Genomic DNA, 18,925 nt, shown 5'->3' with positions numbered 1-18,925 from the left:
AGTCTGGATTCTTCCCTCTCCGGCGTACTTTTGGCACTCTTGTTTTTTACTAAGAATACACTACAGCAGCAATGTTTAAAAGGATTTTCAAATCACAACGCCAGCTTGCTATTTGGAATGCTGGGAGACGACATGACATAAACAATGAGAAAATGGGAAGGTATTTCATGTTTTGAGATTGTCCTAAATCAGGGTCAATGGCAACAACAAAGCAAATGCTGATGCTCGGCTTTGACTTATCATTAGCATGCAAAACAGAAAAAATGAACAGATAAGCTGTCCTGTAAACAGTGATAAAAGGGGATTGCCAAATCCTTCCAAATTTTGCTTAATGTGTTATCACTGAAAGCACTTCTTTATGAACCTGAATATCATTGTCTTCTCTCATTATATTTTTCCTCATTCAACTGAGCAACCTCCATCCCCAAGCTCATCCTTCTTCTGCCCTGTCCCCCGCCCCCCGCTGATTCTGCTGGAGCAGAAAATGAACAGAGCTTCGTTTGTTCGCCGGTGCCAGCAGCAGCAGCAGCAGCAGCAACGTCAGCCCCGCAGCAGCGGCCGCCCTGCCTCCGCGGCCCCGGACGAGGGGACACCTCGTGTTTCCGGGAATTGTGCATCCCAATGAACTGCTGCTCCTCTGAGAGAACAGCTAGCGGGTTTGTGGAGGTCTCAAGTAAGCAATGATTTAAAAAAAAAAAAAAAAAAGAGACATTAAAGAACTTTAGAACTACTGCATATTCAGAGAGATCAAAAAATTTGCTATGAGAAGAGAAAAGCATTCAAAGTTAGGGTTTAAACAGCAATAGCAGGTTCTCTTAGGTAATCACTAGACAGAATAAGCTGAAGCCAGAGCATCTGCTTTCTTGCAGCTCCATTCAGGGACTCCCATTCCTTTTTGTGTATATATGGATCATATACTGGACATATACAGGCAAAATAATAGTTGTCTGTACTGAGTTCTGCTTTTTCTCTTTCTTCCCATCACGGAGGGAATGGAAACAACTTTCAAGGGTGTACGCGTCGGTCCTTTGCGGTGCTCCAGGCACACATGCAATAGCATGACTTTCATTAACTCAAAAGTTCAGCTTTCCTGCCCCTGCTCTTTCGAGACCCTCATTCTTCTGGTAGCCTGGAGCCTTCTTCATTTCCAGCTTTAAGGTACTCACAGTCTGTTTACAGTCACATGTTGCTACCCAGTTAGCTCTTGTTTGCGGGTAGGCTAACATCTTCCTTTATCTACGTACAGACAGCAAACTTACTCATGCTCTATGCGTCTTTAGTGAGATACAGACATCAAGGTCTTCCCGTTCCTCCCTCTCCAATAGGATGAAAAACGGAGAAACTAATAGCTGGGGTTTCTTTTGCCTAATCTTTTGAACAAGCTTGAATTGACCTGCCTTAAGTATGTGCGGCCAGAACTGTGCAAAGTATCCCAGGTGAAATCTCCCTTGAGGCATGTATTATCTCTACTGGGAGACAGGTCATCAGATAAATCCTCCAAGATCACCAATCTTCTCATCTTTATGTCATCCTCATGTATTTCATATTCTTCTTTTTTCTCCCCTGAGAACAGGAGCCCTTCGAGGTAATACTTCAGGCAGCTTGCAGTGCCTAGGTAGGGAAACACCCACTCGTATTCATTAGGAGACAACCCTGCTTTGGTAAACTTAGAGATTTGCAATCTGAACTCTTGAGAGTGCTAGGCAAGCCAAAAGCTATCTGCTGCTGAAGCTGTTATTTCACTAACTTGTTTATTCAGAATACTTTCTCCTAGTTGCGTGTTTGGATTCTTTCCGTTATACCAGTCGGTTTGTTGCTTCCTTACCCTCTTCCACTCTTCTGCTTTATTTCTTTCTTCATTATCAACCTCTGTAGAAATGCTATCAGCAATATCTGTAAGGTGGGGAGATTTTCAAAAAGAGTCTTAAGATCAACGTTGGCTCAGCACAAGTTTAATTTAGAACATGTGATGGGTCTGACTCACACAGTGCTATTCGTGCCATCCATCCCCGATTTGGAACAAGCCTAGTAGTTTAGTTATGACCTGAAAATGTCTGAAGCCAAATTATATATAGCATTTTAAAAACATTTGTAATGTTAATAATGCTTATAAACATCTCCAAAGTCCCTCAAGTGATGCACAGGTTCACAACGGATGCATTTCTGTCCGAAGCCTACGCTGAACACCTACTTCACAACACCTGGACCGCTCCGCACAATGCATTCATGCCCATGTAAAATGACTGAGCTTGACATGCTTCTCCCAGGTTTCCGCAAAGGATTGCCTTTGAAAGAATACACCAAAGAGCAGAAGTACTCTCTGATCCAAAAGAGGCTTTGCTGAGATTAGATTCTCTCAGCACTCCAACATCTTTATCTCTGACCTTGCAGGTAAGAAAACATCACTGGTCAGCTACAGCAACGAGACCTCTATGGCAGGAACAGGCATGTGAGGAATGCAGGCAATGTTATTCTCGTCTGTGATCCAGAAATTGGCTTTAAGACTTAGTGAGAGAATAATCACCCTGACCTTCGTTTGCAACATCTCAAAAAAAACCACCAGTGAGGACAGTAGGCATTTACCACGTGCCATCAGACGCCAATATGCAGGGAGGAGAATTTCACTGCTTCTCCTACACAGCATCACGCTGAGCAGGAATTCAAAGCAAGCCACTGGGTGAGGCCGACAGGGAGCCGCAGGTCACCGGCAGCGGCAGAGCAGTCACAGCCACGTCTCGCCAGCACTGCCACGCGCCTGCTGCTCGAGAAGAAGTGTCTGAACCAGACTGACCCGGAGCCGGCCCTGACGCGGTGGGGTGTGAAAGCAGGAGTACAGATAGCGGGGCAGCATGTTCCCCGGTACCGCAACTGCATGTCTCGAGGAACGCGAAGAGGCGAGCACTCACCCTTTGCTAGATAAAGTTTTGCAGCTTCAGAAAGCTCACATTCTTCACTTGAAGCCTGGCTGCCTCGTATGAGATAAATACCTTTGCATGAGCTTAACTCAGGCCTAAATTCAAAGCCCACAAACATCAAAAGGATTTCAAGTTAAGCGTTTCTCTTGCTGAACCGGGCCTCTCGTTTGCAAGGGAGGAATCTACCAAGGGCGGGCAGTGGGAACCTTGCTGTCACCATTTTGGTGGGCTGCTTGCCTGCAAACGGCAACGGGACGTGATCTGGAGGCAGCCCCTGGACAGGCACGGAAAAGGAAAAGTAGACAGGACAGAAGGGAAGCAGATATTTGAAGATTACAGACTACTCCGGAGAAAAAAAGGGCGGCAAATGGGTGGCAGGGTGACAAGGAGGACACAGGGAGGAGGGTCGGGAGCTGTCCAGGGCCACAAACCGCAGCAGCACACGGAAGGCCCCAACCCAGGGCTGAACCCAAAAAATCCCCAGTTTTAAATAAACAAGTATAAGCAAAGAGCCACAAAAAGACGGTAAAAGATGAGATTGACAATGCCCAGTCCTTCTGGGTCTGGCTGCAGAGGCCAGACTGTTGGCTGTGGTGCTGCATCAGTGCGCTGCCGCACAGGGATTCAGCGGAAGGGAAAAAAAGGACCGAATTGTGTGCAGCTCCCTATTTTTATATCCTGTTTCTCTCTTTCCCAATGGGATGTTTTCTTTCTTTCACAAAGGAATCGCAAAACAAAGGGATATACACAGAAGATTTGAGGTTATAGAATCTTATCTGGCCAAAACAGAAAGAAGAGAAGTGCAGAGGTATTTGATGCTAAATGTCATGAGACTATAGAGGCACTATTCTTTACAGAGAGCAAATGAGAGATGCTCGTGCTTGTAGTTGCCTTTGAAACCAACTCCCAGAAGCTGCAATAATAACCTCTTGCAAAACGGCTACTAATCCTTTTTTGTAACCGTTCCAAGCTGCCTGTGCGTCCCTCACCCCTACGCTGTGCCAACAGCAAAGTGAAACGGTGCTTAGGGTCCCTCATGCTATAAGCACGTTAAGAGTAAAAAATAAATAAATCAAATACCCTTTGTTCCTCCAGCTGTAGACATAATCACTTCCCTGTCCGGCCAATTTGCTTATTTCTTGCCACAGCACTCCATACTCAGAGTTCTGAAGAGGTAAGGCAAACTCATCTAGAAATCACTATATTCATATCTAATGGTTTCAGGTGCTGCCACTATTCTTATCTGCTCTTGAAAAAAGGTCAAGGATATTAGTGAGTCATGTTTTTTTCCTCCACTTATTTCTACAGTTCAGCGCAGGTTATCCTTTATCGCCAGCTGGACGAGTATTGCTTTAACATTCTTCTTGGTCATGGTCATACAGAACCTGATTGCCTTTTCGTTAAGCTAAATTTACACTGGCACGCCTCCTTTGTCTACTTTAGACTTCCAGCGGGATGAGGGAGGAAAAAATATCTAGCTCATTATTCAGCAAGATATCAGTGATGAAATTACAGCCCCGCAGCCGCTCCGTCTGTAAGCATCTCAGCCTTTCTAATGCGGTGAAAAGCTTTCATGACCCGAGACAGGCATTTGCTGGACATTGGGACTTCTGGGATGTGCTGGTACTTCCGAAGCCAAAGTTGCCAGGCTTTTTCCTTGCAGGCAGCTTCCCCCTTGATCTAAACCACTCTCTCTTACTACTCATTTCCCCTTTCAAATCAGAGGATGCACACAGAACACAACAGGCTCCACATCTGCAGATTACTGCAAGCACAACCAAACCCTTGGAGCTCAAGTCACAAATATGCAACTTAACATGAGGTTTCCTTGACGAAGTCCCGAGGCAATGATTGTGCCTTTGCTAGCTATTTTCTCCTTAGTGATGCAACCACCCACAGTGCGGTAGGAGCTTGCAGCTGACAAAAAAGGCATGCCGTGATTTGGAAAAGCTAGCCCACAACTATACAGGCCTTTTCCGGACAGCAACACAAAGCTCACCAACAGGTCAAGTCTACAATAAGAAAATGTCAAGCGGGCTACCTGCTGTGATTTCTCATAAATTTATTAAAGAGAGAAATGTTGGCCTCTGCACAGTATTAGCAGAAAAAAACACACTACTTATATATTAGATCCAGAAGGCATTGCTGAAGAAAGCTCTTCCCAAGACTATTACAATGCTGGAGCATGTCCTAACCAGTAGACCGTTGACTGCATCTCAGAAAGCTCATATAAGAACAAGACGGTGAATGCTGAAAGGTCATCATGCTTTCATGCTTTGAAATAAAAAGCTCTGAAGCAAAATGAGTGCCCACAAGTACATAAAGAACAGCGGTGCAGTGATCAGGATTGCTCTCAAGGTCACATTTTGAAAAGATGAAATCCACGTACAAAACCATTGATTCAAAAATAAAGTAGCATTTGCACATGCAACCACCATAATAGCATGTAACCAGAGGCAGCTCAAACTGTAAGAGACGCATCAGGTGCACATGCAATTACCTAAGTAGTCCCATGCACAGCTCTCGTCCTTATTTCCTTAACCATTTTGCTTTGCGTATAAGCCAGTAAGTAATCAAGACAGTACTTTAGCACCACTCAGTGTATAATTCTCCTATAAAGGCATTCTCCTGCTCACAACACACTACGTACACGTGCATGTGTATGTGTGCACCTTTTGTATTAGAGAAGTACTTGAAAATTGTATTTACCTGTGGCAAACAAAAAGCTTTTTGTGGATGACTACCTTCGGTGTCTTAAGAATCTGAAAAATGTTTTGTGGTTTGGACTTCCTTTCTCTTTTAAAGCAAATGCTTAAGATTGCGAAATTGTTAGGCCCCAACATAAACACAGGGGAAGCTGACAGTGCTGTCATACTAAATTTGGAGCCCCACATTACCAGTTGTTTTGTACTACTGAAGTGCAGAGAAAAATGGCCAGAGATGTCCCTGGGACTGTACAAAACCAAGGACAACTGGGGTTATTTTGATGGGCTTCAAAAAACTAGGAGGAAGAGAGGGCAAAAATTAAAATTTAATGAAGAGGATGATGCAAATACTCAGATTGGAAGATTTATTCCCCATCGCCTGTGAGGCAGCCCATAGGCTGTGCAAATGGGGAAAACCAGCTGCCCTTCCAAGTACATCACCTGGTATGTTCAGTTCTGCCGGGTAGAGTCGGTGGCCAGTTTGACCCCATCTCCTTAGCTGACCTCTTGAGCTCAGGGGATTGCAAATAATCCTAGCGTTCAAAGTCATCTCCAGAATGCCACAGTGGGGAAGGAAGTGGGATGGACCGATGGAGTAAGTTACAAAAGCTAACAACAGGACGAGGGCAAAATGGATGGGCTCCCTGGTAGCAATTAGGGTGAGGAGCTGCACTGCAGGCTCCAGCCTGGTGACAAAGCCACGTGGATGTCTGCGGAACGAAACCGCTCCAGCACCCATGGGACAACCAAGCAGAACAAAGGATCTGCAGAACCGAACTGGACAGACGGAAGGGAGCAGGGCTGGGCGTGCACTTTATGGCATCGCGGGACCTGAAACGTCCCCTGTGCTTGCCGAGTCTCGTCTCATGGCAGCTATGCCTTTAAGCCCTTTAAAAAACTCAGCAAGCCTCCAGTTTAAAAGCAGAGTTAAGATCTCCCTTACTTCCACGTTGAGGACATCTCAACACTCCACTTCTCTCATACTGGAAAGGTCCTCATATTTTGATAAGCTTGTATCATTTGGGGTTTTCCTCCTCAGCTCTGCCGGGGGTGACCCGCTTCTAAAATGAACAGGACAGGGGTTTCACAGTCAATACTTTTATTAGCTAGGTAACTCTGGCTTCTCCCCCTAGCAAGTGCTCTCTGTACACTGAACCTGGGAGGCATCGTGTGAAAAACAGAAGGCTGCAAGACAAGTGTTTAACACTAGAAATTCTGCACCTCTGAGCTGCAATTTTTGTATATTTTACATTAGTATGTACAATTTAATAGGAAGAGGCCAAGCTAACAGCCCGTAACTACATTACCGTTCTAGATTGCACTGTCCTTGAGGAGTACATAGTTCCCAAGCTGCTTGTCTCCCTCACCAGAAGACGTGGTCTTCAGGTTTGACCCACCATGTACAGCACTAGACATTGATCACAACACTCTGCTTTCGGTGACTCACTGAGTTTGAGCCCACCTAAAACGCCACCACCACCTAACACCGTCTAAAGCACAGCACTCTTCATGCCAACACATTTTAGAAGGAAGTAATGTCTGAGAAGGAACGATTCCTGCTTTTTACTTGGAAAATCGTCTGAAAACCTTTTCAGTCTAAATTGCGTTTGACTGCCCCAATCTCTCTCGTTGCTCCTGGCCACGTTCTCCTCCATGGCAGTGACCTAGCTAACCCCGTTTCCTCTCCTTCATGATGACACCGCAGTTCATGTAACTGCAGACAGTTATCAAATTCCCTTTTTTGTCCGAGCTATAAATGCTTCATTTCTATAATCTTTCCTCTTATGTAACTGACATTTTTTTCCCCTCACCAGAACCAAAAATGTGACGTGTCTTCCTGGCCGCTAATGCTGCTACCTATTTGTTTCCTTCTCAAATGGGCTAAACGCTTTTTAATTGGTAAGATGCTGACAGAGGGAATGGTAACGACGGACTTGTGCAAGAGTCTGTCTTTCATCTGCAGGACGGCAGATTTGAGATCAAAGGCTGCCACGTTCTTGGAACACGTCGGTATGCTGCGGCGAGGCAAGTCTTTGCAACGAGGAGGGAGCTGCTGGAGGTGGATCACAGCCACCTCGCCTTAGCTGGCCATGCCTGCGGGAACAGCAGCGGCCGCTCACTGACAGAGAGGTTATCCGAGTAAGATATTGGCAGCAGAATGAAAGAGGGGTAACACGGTGTGAGTAGGAAGCCAACAGGAAGAAGAGTCTAACAAAATCTACATATAAATCCTGAATTTTCAGGGAAATAAATGTCAAATACTGTCATTAAAAAAAAAAGAGGGCACGAACGGTGGGTGCAGTGTGGTTGCAACCCCTTATACCTACACACGCCGACCATCTGGCTCAATGAAGGAAAAACAACGGTCCCAGCTGGCACGCGTCAACACTTTCTTCGGCCACAGCAGGACAAAGCCGTGCAGCCACAAAGATCTAAGGCCAGCACACGAAAGCTCAGGTATGGCCTGCATCTGACTTCATTCACTAATTTAAGTATGAAACGCAGGTAAGAAGCCAAGAAGACAGACCGCCTCCTTGCCAAAAGCCTTTCAAATGTATTTGTCAGCAAACGTACTAGCATGTGCTTTGGTGCGGTGAGCTTTCAGCCCCGCAGAGCCCTGTACCTTAGGGAATACTTACAAAGAGTCGGAGGCAGGTAGCTAAAAAAATGTAAACACAAATATGCTCTCCAGCTTGTAGGGATGTGAATTTTCTCTGCATCTCCACTGGAAAATTTTCTGGGCTCTGAGAGTTGAAAAAGGTTGGAAACAATCGCCTTAGCGATCCAATAGCAATGCAAAAAAGCTATGTGAAACGAATCACTTGAAAATATGTTGCGTCTTGCAGTTTATTCGCTTCCCACGCTAAAAGCTGAACTCTTGCTGAACCACTACGTCAGTAAAGCAAACTGGGCATGCTGGGCAACACTGACCAGCCTTTCTCCAACAGTAACACTCCTGCCACATCAGAAACAGTGAATTTTTTGCATCATCTTGGGGAAAATAATGAAATTGCCACTTGAGATTTCATGCCATTGTAGCACTTATTTTCAACAAACTGCTCTTCACTCTCCAGTGTTTTTCCTTTGTCCTTTTCTAGAACACTCTTGAAAAGGGTATGGAAATCAATTGTGGTTTTGCAAATAGCAGTTCTGTACTTCAGCCCTCTTTGGAACCAAACGCGTGTTTACACCTGGAATTATTCTTAGCTAATGTTTCATGCAGGCGCTTTTATTCTGCACTACATCAGAAAGGAACTAATCAAGAAAAACTGCATATACAGACAAACTCTAAAGCAGGGTAGCAAAGTTCTGTGGGAAATCTGAACGAGAAGCGATACCATAGAGGAGACAGAAGATGGAGAACTCCAGAGCTTTGCTGTTTCAGAAACTTAATGACATGGGTCATTTAGGTCTCTTGTTCTTGTGGCAGCTCTTTTTTAATTCTCCGGCTAATGGCTATCTGAAAAGGCAGCGGCAGTGTCTAAAACCATAGCTACAGCAATATCACGTCAGTAGAAAACCCAGCAAGCAGAAGTAAGCATAATCTGATGATCTAATTGCATATTAACACTCCTGTTTCCCTCTCCCCAAAATCCACAGGGTTCAGGTACAAATAGGATGAGGTACCAATAGCTAGCTAGATTAGCTGGTTAAAATCTAAGGTCATTACAAATTTTCTATAATTTTTTTTTAAGAAACACATGTTCTGATATGCCATTTAAGCTGGAATTGAGCTCAGCAGTAATATATGTTATTTAAAAACATCACAGATTTCTGAAAGTAGCTACAAAGCAAAATCTGTTTGGAATTGCTCAGTTTTATGCACGGAGGTTTCTGCATGAGCTGGCAGATATATTTAAATGTTCTATTTATACAGCAACTTACATCCATGTTTTACAAACATGAAGGAATAAACTTTGTAACTGCCTTGTGAAACACATCACTATTTTAGAACTGACAAAATCCACACAAAGAGAGAGATAAATGTCTTGCCTAGGATCAAGATAGGAAGTCAATTAATAGCTAGAATCTGCACTTTCAGAGCTGAAGCCTTGCGTATATGCATTCTTCGCATATAAAAAGTCACTTATCTTCAAACAGTCATAAGATTGGTCATGTCATATAAGCCTTTGTATACAACCAAGTTCTCCACGCAGCAACAAAACGAGCGAAGATTAAAAAGAAATCAGTTCAGACCAAATCAAATGTGTAGAGAAATCAGCTTTCTTGGTTTTGTGAAAATGCAACCAAAAGAAATGGACAAGAAAACGCCTGAAGCAAATCAAATGGTCGGTTCAACTCCAAACCGAAAGTTTTATGTTGGGGATTTCTCTCCAGGACGCAGAACACAGTGGTTGAAACCCCTTTCAAAATTTCAGTTTTGAACCTATGTTTTAAAATTGGGCTCGGGGTGTTTTCATCTCTCCTTCCTGATGCTGTCTTAGTCTACTAGCTTTTCAGTGGTGTAGGGAGGAGAACCCAATTCCCCTGTCTCTGAAAGAAGCACCAGAAGTACTCGGCGACCACATGACCCTTTTGCAGGGAACATCCAGTGATATTACGACTGGAGTATCTCCAGAGAGAGCCCTCCACCCTAGACACTGGGACTCGGGACTGCTGGGCAAAGTGGTAAATATACCTGGTCTCCCACCGCATCGGTTATTCCTCTGGTAGGGAGAAGCGTTTCCACCTCACAGACCTACAAGCTTTATTTTCAAACAACCTACTGGACAAACACCATCTGAACTCACAGTTCTGAGATGAATTAAACTACTTCAGAAAAAAATAAGTGGCTGGTTGGTGCTGCGAGGGGTTGCTTCTCCCTCCCTCCTTCCATCCCTCCCTGGAAATAGGCTACCTCTGCAGCTGTAGAGCTAGCCAACCGCTTCAGGCATGTTGAACGGGTATCATCAAGTACAAAACCTGCCAGTTCTTAACAGTGAAGTGTAAGAAAGTCCGGAGAAGCCCTTACAGCCACGCTGACACAGCTGTGGGGGGTGGGAGGCAATGGGAGTGGGAAGCGGGGAACTGGAGGAGTTTGTGAGGGAAGGAGAGGGTAGGATGAAAAAAGAGAAGGTACTGACAAACGAGGCACAGCACAGATCCTAGCTCTAGGTTATGTATTTTACACGATGGCAACATGGAGCACTACAGGGGATGGACTCCTCATTTCATAGCTTCATTCTCATAATTTCTAGTATCATCTGAAATCTTCAGCGGTGATAGTCCCACAGCTCTTCATAACCTGTTTATTTTGTACCTTATGTGCTATAAAATGCAAATATATATTGGTTTAGCTGCCAGGAGTATCTGTCTCTGTTACCTTTAAGAACATAAACGCATTGCTGAGATTTGGCTTTTACCTGCAAATGTTTTATGAGATCTTTGACTTCTTCCCAGATCTCAGCATGCATTGCTTGCTGTGAAACTCCAGCAAATGCTCTGCATGACTGGTGAATGCAACGCCTGGTATCTAATGCCCGCTGCAACTCACGTAGACATATAAGCCTAACTAATCACTCATGTAGTCTCAGGAATTGTCCGTGTGGGCTACAGGCCACTTAGCATTGCCTTGAAAGCCCCCAATGCTTGGCAGATGACTATTTAGGAGTTAAGGCTGTAGAGCTCCAGCTGGCATGCAAAAGGAAGTAAAGTCACGTTCCGTAGAAGAAGAAAGTCTCTGGAGTCAGTACTGAGGTACAAATCCTGAAAATTACTACTTCAGGTGTGTGTGGTTCGGTTTTCAATCCTTCATATAAGGTGTCACTTGGATTTTCTCACTCCGCACAAGGAAGTTAGATGTATTTCACCGATATTGCCTAGCCGCTTCCCTGACTATTTGGCTTGTGAATCCTGCAGGAGAAACGAATTCCTTCAAAATATTACCAGTGAAACTTAAAAAAAAATTTAAAATTCTGTTGATAGCGTACTCTGTAGTTGTTTGCTTCTTCAACACAATTTAATCTAAATTTAATTGAAAATGCTGTATAGTTCACATCCATTTAAAACAAATAGGGCACTTCCAACAATGTACCATACTAATAATGCGGTTGTGGTAATAACATACAGTCATGGTCTACACCTTGTTAGCTTTCTTGTTTATACAGTACTAAAGTCCTACACAATTTATATGAGTCCCTGACTTCTCACAACAGCAATACCAGGAGTACTTTGCACTCATACAGCACCTTTTATCTGGGAGCGCTTCTGACACATGAATTTTCATTACATCCCTGTGACACGCAGGTAGGCGTCCAGGCACACTTCAAAGGCAGGGGAACTGTGCCACGGAAAGGTTACGCAACTTGGCCCACATCCCCGGGGAACAGCTGGGAACGTGAACTCTCCCATTGCTTGTTCTGAATGTCCAGACAATAACACTTACCCCAAAAATGAGCTTCAGAAAGCATTAATCAAAAAGTTTAACCCCCTACTAAGTTTGCAAACGGCATGGGCAGACGACAAGCTCACTAATTCTTTTTGATACGTTATTCATGACTTGTTCTCCTTTTCTGGCAACACTTTTTTTCTTAAGAAAAAACAAAAAACATTCAAATACAAGGAAAAAAGTTTGTTTTTCCAGCAATTATTGCCAAATAATTTGGAACCCAAAACGTTTAGCATTTCCTTTACGGCTCGCCTGCTTGACCCCAACCACTACACTGCACATGACGTACGGCAATTTCTCTGCAGGACCGGAGCACCCGAGTGATCTCAGGAGAAGGCGGCAGCAGGACTCTGCTTGCTCAGTTTTAGTTTTCAAGGACCTGCAAGCCGCTGAACAACATTATGTCTGCATACCTAGCAGTTATGTTGGCAAATAAAACTGCCCAGCCAACAACTAGTGACAGCAATTGAAACGAATCATTCAGAGGCTGGCCACATGATAGCTAGAAAGGAAAAAAAAACTTCCTACTGTTCCCGTTGATAATTAAGGGACTACTGCAGACAGGCCCCGAGTTCAAAATGTTGCTCTCCGCCTGGCCTTTGCCACCCCGTGAGCAGCAGAGAGAGTTACCAGCCACATTTGCAAATTGTATTTAACGCTGCCTAGGGCTGATTCGGCACTTCTGAGAGAGTTAGTGAACTAATGCGCACCTCAGTTTTCCCCCCTTTATAATAATGCTAATGCAAATGTACACGTACGTTACCAACCAGGCCACCACAATGTATGTGAGCAGCTCTGAAACTGTATTAAAAGGAAAATTGATGTGGGTGGTGACGGATTTTTGAGCGCACGGGGTAACGGTGGTATTATTTGCTGGGTGAGTTGCTTGAGGTTGCGTTGCGCTCCATCACATGAGAGCAGTTTATTTATTCATTTCCAAGCAAGTACATCCAACAACATTTTTCACGGGAGCCGGGATTTTTAGTGCAAACTCTGCTCTCCAGCAGCTGAGCTCTAAATGAAACACTGATTATTGTGAATCTCAGGATAAGATGTTGAGAGTCGAATGCTCTCAGCAGCAGAGGGAAAGGGAGGATCTCTCTTCTGGTGGTAAGTGTTAAGCTCTTGAGATGAAAATGCTCTGTTGTGTATATTTGTGTGTGCATACATATACCTAGAAAAAATAAATAAATACATGCATGCACACACACACACATTTATGCAGAGAAAGAACATTCAGCCAAAATATTTGGGACTATTTTCCTGAAGGCCTTACTCTAAGAAGAAAGCTACGTAGTATTTTATTTCATAAAAGCTATTTAGTACTGTAAATAAATTGTAAGGCAAATGGGTTGCAGAAGGGAATCGGTTAGAAATAGTTTCTTTCTCTAATCTTCTGCTAATTTACCTGGTCATGCATAAGGACTACCTTTTTTAGCGGAGGAAAAAAATCAGATATTTGTCTAAGAAGATTTTACGAGGTGAACAGATGAGGTTAGCTCACTAGATTGGAGTGAGTCTGTAATATAGCCTTGTCCAAAAGTGTTACTGGATTAGGGTCCAAAGGTCAACAGGAGGCTTCTCACTGGCTATAGCAGTTCTGGAAGTGATTGCAGGAGATGAGCTTGTCAGTTCTTATGAGCATCGCTCCAGCATTTTTTACTTCCTCCATTTTTTACTTCCTGACTTGTCACAGAAAACATCTCTCATATGGGGCAAGGGTGACAGTCATAAACTATGTTCTGCAAATATTCTCTAGCCTTACTGTAAAGTTCCCTTAAAGCAGCAAGAAATCTAGAGACAGCGACATACCAAGGATCTGGCAATTTCCTAGTGATGTTTGCTATTGAATAAAACTATTGAATATCACCCAGAAAAGCCTCTCAAGGTAAAAAAAACCCCGTGAGATTCTCTTTGTTTCTCACTTTTCAATCTCAGGTACCTAACAGTATTAGGTTTTGTTAAAAAGGCTCTGCTTTGAACACTCTGCTTCCAAATACTCTCCCCGCTTGAGAGAGCAAAGTATGAATGCATCAAAAGGGTTTATGACTTACAGCATTTCTTAAACACCTCTTCTTCCCTGGTCAGGCAAGGTCCATTCTCTCCCTAAATTTTACAGTCATCTCTTACTTCTGACCTATAGTTCTCCTGTCTCTTTTACAGTATTGTCCAGAGCGGGTAACATTACTTCATGCAAATTTTACTTCCCTTATCATTCTTAGAAATCTTTTTTATCTGCAGCATACATTCACAGGAGGAGGTAGGGCAGCCTTTTCAGAGCTATCTGTTGGCACACCCATTCTTCTATGTTGCTTCCATTCAGCCCTGTCATTATTACAATTTTGGAGAGCAGAAAGGTGACTGGCTCAGCAAGTCAGTGTATTTTCAGCCACACAAGTCCAACAGCAAAGTCCTACATGTGTAAAAAATAACTTCATGTATTATATACAGGAAAATAAAATCCCTGTCCTTTTGTCTGTAAGAGGATCTCTTCAGACCTGGAGTAACTTTGTCCCTGCCTCGGTTTCCTGATTTCCATGTAGGGAAGTCTCCCACTAGGCTGGTACAAAAAGCATCTTTCCAGCTCCCACTTCTGAACTGGGGTTTTCTGCAGGAGTCCCCCCGCTCGCTAGATTTCTCCCTTTTCAATTAAGCACCTCCCCGGGCTGCCATCTGAGGCTGGGGATAACCCCAGCTCTCCTGGAGGGCCAATCCTATGACTTGGCTATCAAATAAAACACATTTTCTGAGATATTTTCTCCCTAACGCTGTCAAAGTTGGTTAGATAAGTGCTTACATGTATCATCCACATGTTAACATCCCTCCCGTGTCACTGGTACCCAGCCAGCCAGAAGGCCCCTCACTTACAGAACTGTAATCTCTTGCTTGCTAATTTTTGAACTCCTGGTCCAGAGCACACTGAAGTCAAGGGGATGTTTTTTCCGGGCTGACACGGATTTTGAATCAAGCTGACCTTGTACGAAGCAAACTGCATAGATGCACCTGTCATACTCAGTTTGCTGAGTGAACTGCTTTCAGTTTAACTTCTGCTGTATGTTATTAATGTGGCACAGTTATTAGCACTTAAATCACCTTTTCCCTTGTCATTTCTATCTTTAGTTTCCCCTTCTCCCCCCCCCGCCCCGAGTATGATTTATAGAGACTGACTTAGGAAAGTATGTAGTTGTTAGACAAGGATGGAATTGCATTTTTTAGTATCACGGCTTATTTAAATTTAAAGGACTAGGAAGCACACTGTGATTAACTCAGCCATGACAAACATTTGATTAATGTTAGCTATTTTTTCCCACTGTAGTATTTTTCCTTTCACTTTCTTCTTTACAAACGGGTGAAAGTACAAACTAATTTTCTGGTACCTTTGCTCAAGGAGCATGGGAGCAAGTGCCTCTTCTGCTTAGAAAACAAGACCTTCTCAGCAAAACTGAGATTACTTAGGACAAGGATAAAAGCTATTTGAGATGCAATACTTGCTGTGGCTGCTCAGCTTAACACTCCTAAATATTAGCATATACCGTCCTACCAAAATGTAATAATAGGCCCTATATAGCACAGCCTGACACAAGACCGGGGCCTTACCTGTCATAAATACCGAAACAAGAGAGGAGAGATTTCCCCATACCACAGCGGTGTGGCAAACAAGCACCCTACATGGAAAGCTCGGGCAAAGGAGGAGGGGGTACGTCAAGCACAAAACATGTTTTTAGGGCAAACGCCGCAAGCGGGGATTAGGAGGACGAAGCAGGAGGGCTGCGTGTACGGGAGACTGACGGCGAGTCAGGGGACACCGGGACCTTCTCCTAGTGCCCAGGAGAGGGGACAGCCTTAGGTCACCAGCACCGCCAGGGAATTTCAGCAGGGCTGAAGCGCACAGATCTGCTCACGGCTGAAGTATGGGGGCAGCAGCTCCTCCCGCAGTGCCCCGATCTTTCCAGCCTTCTGCCCTGTGGCCATCGCCGCCGACTCCCGCCTCACAAAACACCGGCGGAGCAAGGGGCGCAGCCAGAGGCTCACCTGCCCGGAGCCCCGCCGGGAAGCCGCCCCCTCACCGAGGGGATGCCAGCGGCTCCCCGCCGGGCTGCCGCCCTCCTCCCGGGATGCCGCGGCGGGGGCTGCCGGCGGCGGGGCGGGGGGGGGGCCGCGCCGCTGCGGCAGCGGCGGGGGGGCCGCGGCGCCCCTCGGCAGCGGCCGGCGGGGGCGGGCGGCAGCAGCCGGGCCTCCCTCCCCGCGCCCCGCTCCAGCGCGCCGGGTCCCCGGGCTGAGCCGGCCGCCGCCGCCGCCTCCGGGCTTGCTGGCTCCGCCGCCCAGCTGCGCTGCACTGCGCTAGGGGCTGCTGCACCTGAGCGGCCGTGTCAGCGGCGGGAATAAACCAAAGCCATTATGTAATTTCAGATTATATAATCCTAAAATACAAGGGGGGGAAAAAAAAACCCAAACCCGACCCAAAACGCGCCGTCCTTCCCCGCGCGTCTAGCGGGGTGCGGAGCAGCCCGCGCTCTCGGGCCGCCGCCGGGGCACGCACGGCAGCACCGGCCGCCCGCAGCCCCCAGCGGCGCAGGGGCCGCCGTCCCCGCCCGCCGCGATGCGCCGGGGGAGGACGGCGGGGCCCGGCCCGGCCCGGCGGAGCCCGGCCCGCCTCTCCTTCCCTTCCCCGCGGAGGCGCCGAGCCCCGCCGGCACGGCCCTGCGGAAGGGCGAGGGTCGCCCCCGGGGGAGGCGCTGCCTTACCTGCTCCCCGAAGTCGATGGCGATGTTGGTGATGCCGAGAGGGACCAGGAACCGGATCAGGGGCCAGTAGTTCGTGAGCGCTGGAAATTTCACCATAGTCCCAGCTGCGCGGTGACCCCCAGCGCATCTGCCGCGGCAGGAGACGGCGCGGGAGGGCGGCGGGGGGGAAGGATGAAAGGGCAAAGGAGGAGGGTGCGTGCGTGTCCCTGTGCGTGTGTGCGGGGGGGGGATCAGGGCGAGGGAGAGGAGCAGCAGAGCCCCCTAAAAATAAAGCAGCCGGGGGAGCGGGCGGGGGGCCGGTCCCTCCCTGCCCGGCGCGGCTCGGCCCTGGCGGGTGCTGGCTGGGCGGCGGGGCGCGCTGTGCTGCAGCCTTAGCAGGAGACCCGAGAGATCAAGTCCATCCCCGCCGCCCTCCTCCCACACAACAATGATCCGCCGCCGCCGCCGCCGCCGCCGCTGCCGGAAAAAAAAAGAGGAGGGACACCGCCGCCAGCCACTCGTGCGGGCAGCGCTGCCATCCTCGGGGCGCGGGGGCCAGGGGAAGGGCCGGGCCGGGGCCTCCCCCCCGCCTGACGCTCGCCGGCGGCGGGGCGACGGCCGCGGCGCCGCGCAGGAAAACGCCGCCCTCCTCCCCGCCGCCGCCGCCGCCGCCGCCGCGGGGCCGGCGCAGGCCGCGGGGCCGCGGTGCGGGGCCGGGCGCCGCCGCCGCCGGAGGTGCCTGTGCGGGTCGGCGAGGCGCGGTGCGGGGCCGGCGGCGGTGCGGGGCCGGCGGCGGTGCGGCGGGGCCCAGCCGCCGGGCGCCGCTCCCCGGCGCGGGCTGCCGGAGCACGTGGGTTTGACACACGCTCGGCGGCCGGGCCGGCTGGCGGCGGCGGCGGGGGAAAGAGCGGCACCGAGCGGCTCCTCCTGACGCCGGAGCGGCCGCGCTGCCCCCCCCCGCCCGCGGCGGCGGCGGGGCCGAGGGCAGCGGCCGGGCCGGGCACCTGTCCGACCCCCCCTCCCCCCGCCCGCGCGGGGTCCCGCTGGGCGCCGTGGGGTCCCCCCCGTGTGCGGGACCCTCGCCCTCCTCATGCAGCGGGGGCCGAGGAAGGCTTTTCCTGGCCGTGGGCTCCGGGCCTCGTGCAGGGGCACTTGCGGAGCTGCGGGGAAGGTGGGGGTCCTTAACGGGGGCGTCGACCAAGATGTCCGACCCACGGCTTTTCTTCTGGTCAAACACCGCAAATGAATAAATGGTGAACCTTTGCCAACGCAGCCGCTTCGTTTTTCAAAGTCTCTGCCCGAGTCCTGGACGAGGGAATGGGTTTGTGGCCCCTCGCAGCTGGCAGGAGGGTCCTCGCTGGCGGGGGACACACGTACCTTGCTGACCCGCGGCCCTGGCGAACCGCGGGGCTCTGTCAGCGTTATGGGTTGGGGAAGAAGAGAAAGCAAACCCCTTCCGAACATGTGGAAGTTTGTCAACATTTTCTAACTCGCAGGGGCGGTTTGGGGTTTTGTTGTAATTGAGTTTCTCTGGGGTGTTTAGGTTTGTGGCGTCACCTTCACCTTGCCACCTTCAAGGAGGGCTGGCAGATATTTTGGGAAGGTGGAAGCCCAGTGAGGAACCAGTTGTCTGTATCTGATCCTCAGAGGAGCAGTGGCCAGCGGAGTGGTGGTGGACAGCCTTCCTCGCCCAAAGTCTCCTGTACTAAAATGTTCCTGTAACCAAGAGCCATTCCACATATTTTGGAGAGTCAACAGGAAGTGAGCTCTGAAAATCCTTGACAGGCAGATGACAGGCTGTGGGGTGGGGTTGGAGTGGGAGAGCCCCTGGTTCCTGGGGTGACTTGGCAAAGTCAGCCTCAGGTATCGCTGGAGGTTTTTTCCCTCCTACAGCTGGAGTTTGTCTCACCTAGCAGCCCTTAAGCTGGTACAGCCTTCCTTGTGGGCACACAGGAGCAAACTCCAACACTTACGAGAGTGGAAATGTGCCTTCGTCCTGTAGATCACTTAAAATGCCACGAGCATGGTGTCCTGGGGATGGTGGAGCGGAGCAATGCAAAGCAGGAGAGGACAATAAACTGAGAAGAGGGGAGCAGGAGCTGTTTGTGACTGCCTAAGTGTGTCTTTGAAGTAACAGCACCAAATCTTCATCATCCTAAGGAAGATCTGATAATCTCCAGATGGACCAGTGGT

The 18,925-nt window shown here is 48.1% G+C and overlaps 1 protein-coding gene across 1 annotated transcript in view; it reads right to left on the bottom strand.

Annotated features, from left to right (window-relative positions):
- ANKH (ANKH inorganic pyrophosphate transport regulator) overlaps nt 1–16,887 on the bottom strand; it is a 108,567-nt gene extending 91,680 nt beyond the window's left edge. Inside the window, exon 1 of the mRNA XM_075494010.1 lies at nt 16,754–16,887. Within this exon, the coding sequence (XP_075350125.1) occupies nt 16,754–16,849 (96 nt within the window). The 5' untranslated portion in view covers nt 16,850–16,887. The remainder of the gene's footprint in view (nt 1–16,753) is intronic.
- Between the last annotated feature and the right edge of the window lie 2,038 nt (nt 16,888–18,925).

The sequence above is a fragment of the Mycteria americana genome, chromosome 2 (genome assembly GCF_035582795.1).
Source record: "Mycteria americana isolate JAX WOST 10 ecotype Jacksonville Zoo and Gardens chromosome 2, USCA_MyAme_1.0, whole genome shotgun sequence".
Classification (NCBI taxonomy): Eukaryota; Metazoa; Chordata; class Aves; order Ciconiiformes; family Ciconiidae; genus Mycteria; species Mycteria americana.
Note: the sequence above shows the minus strand (reverse complement) of the source record. Positions and strands in the feature narration are given on the sequence as shown.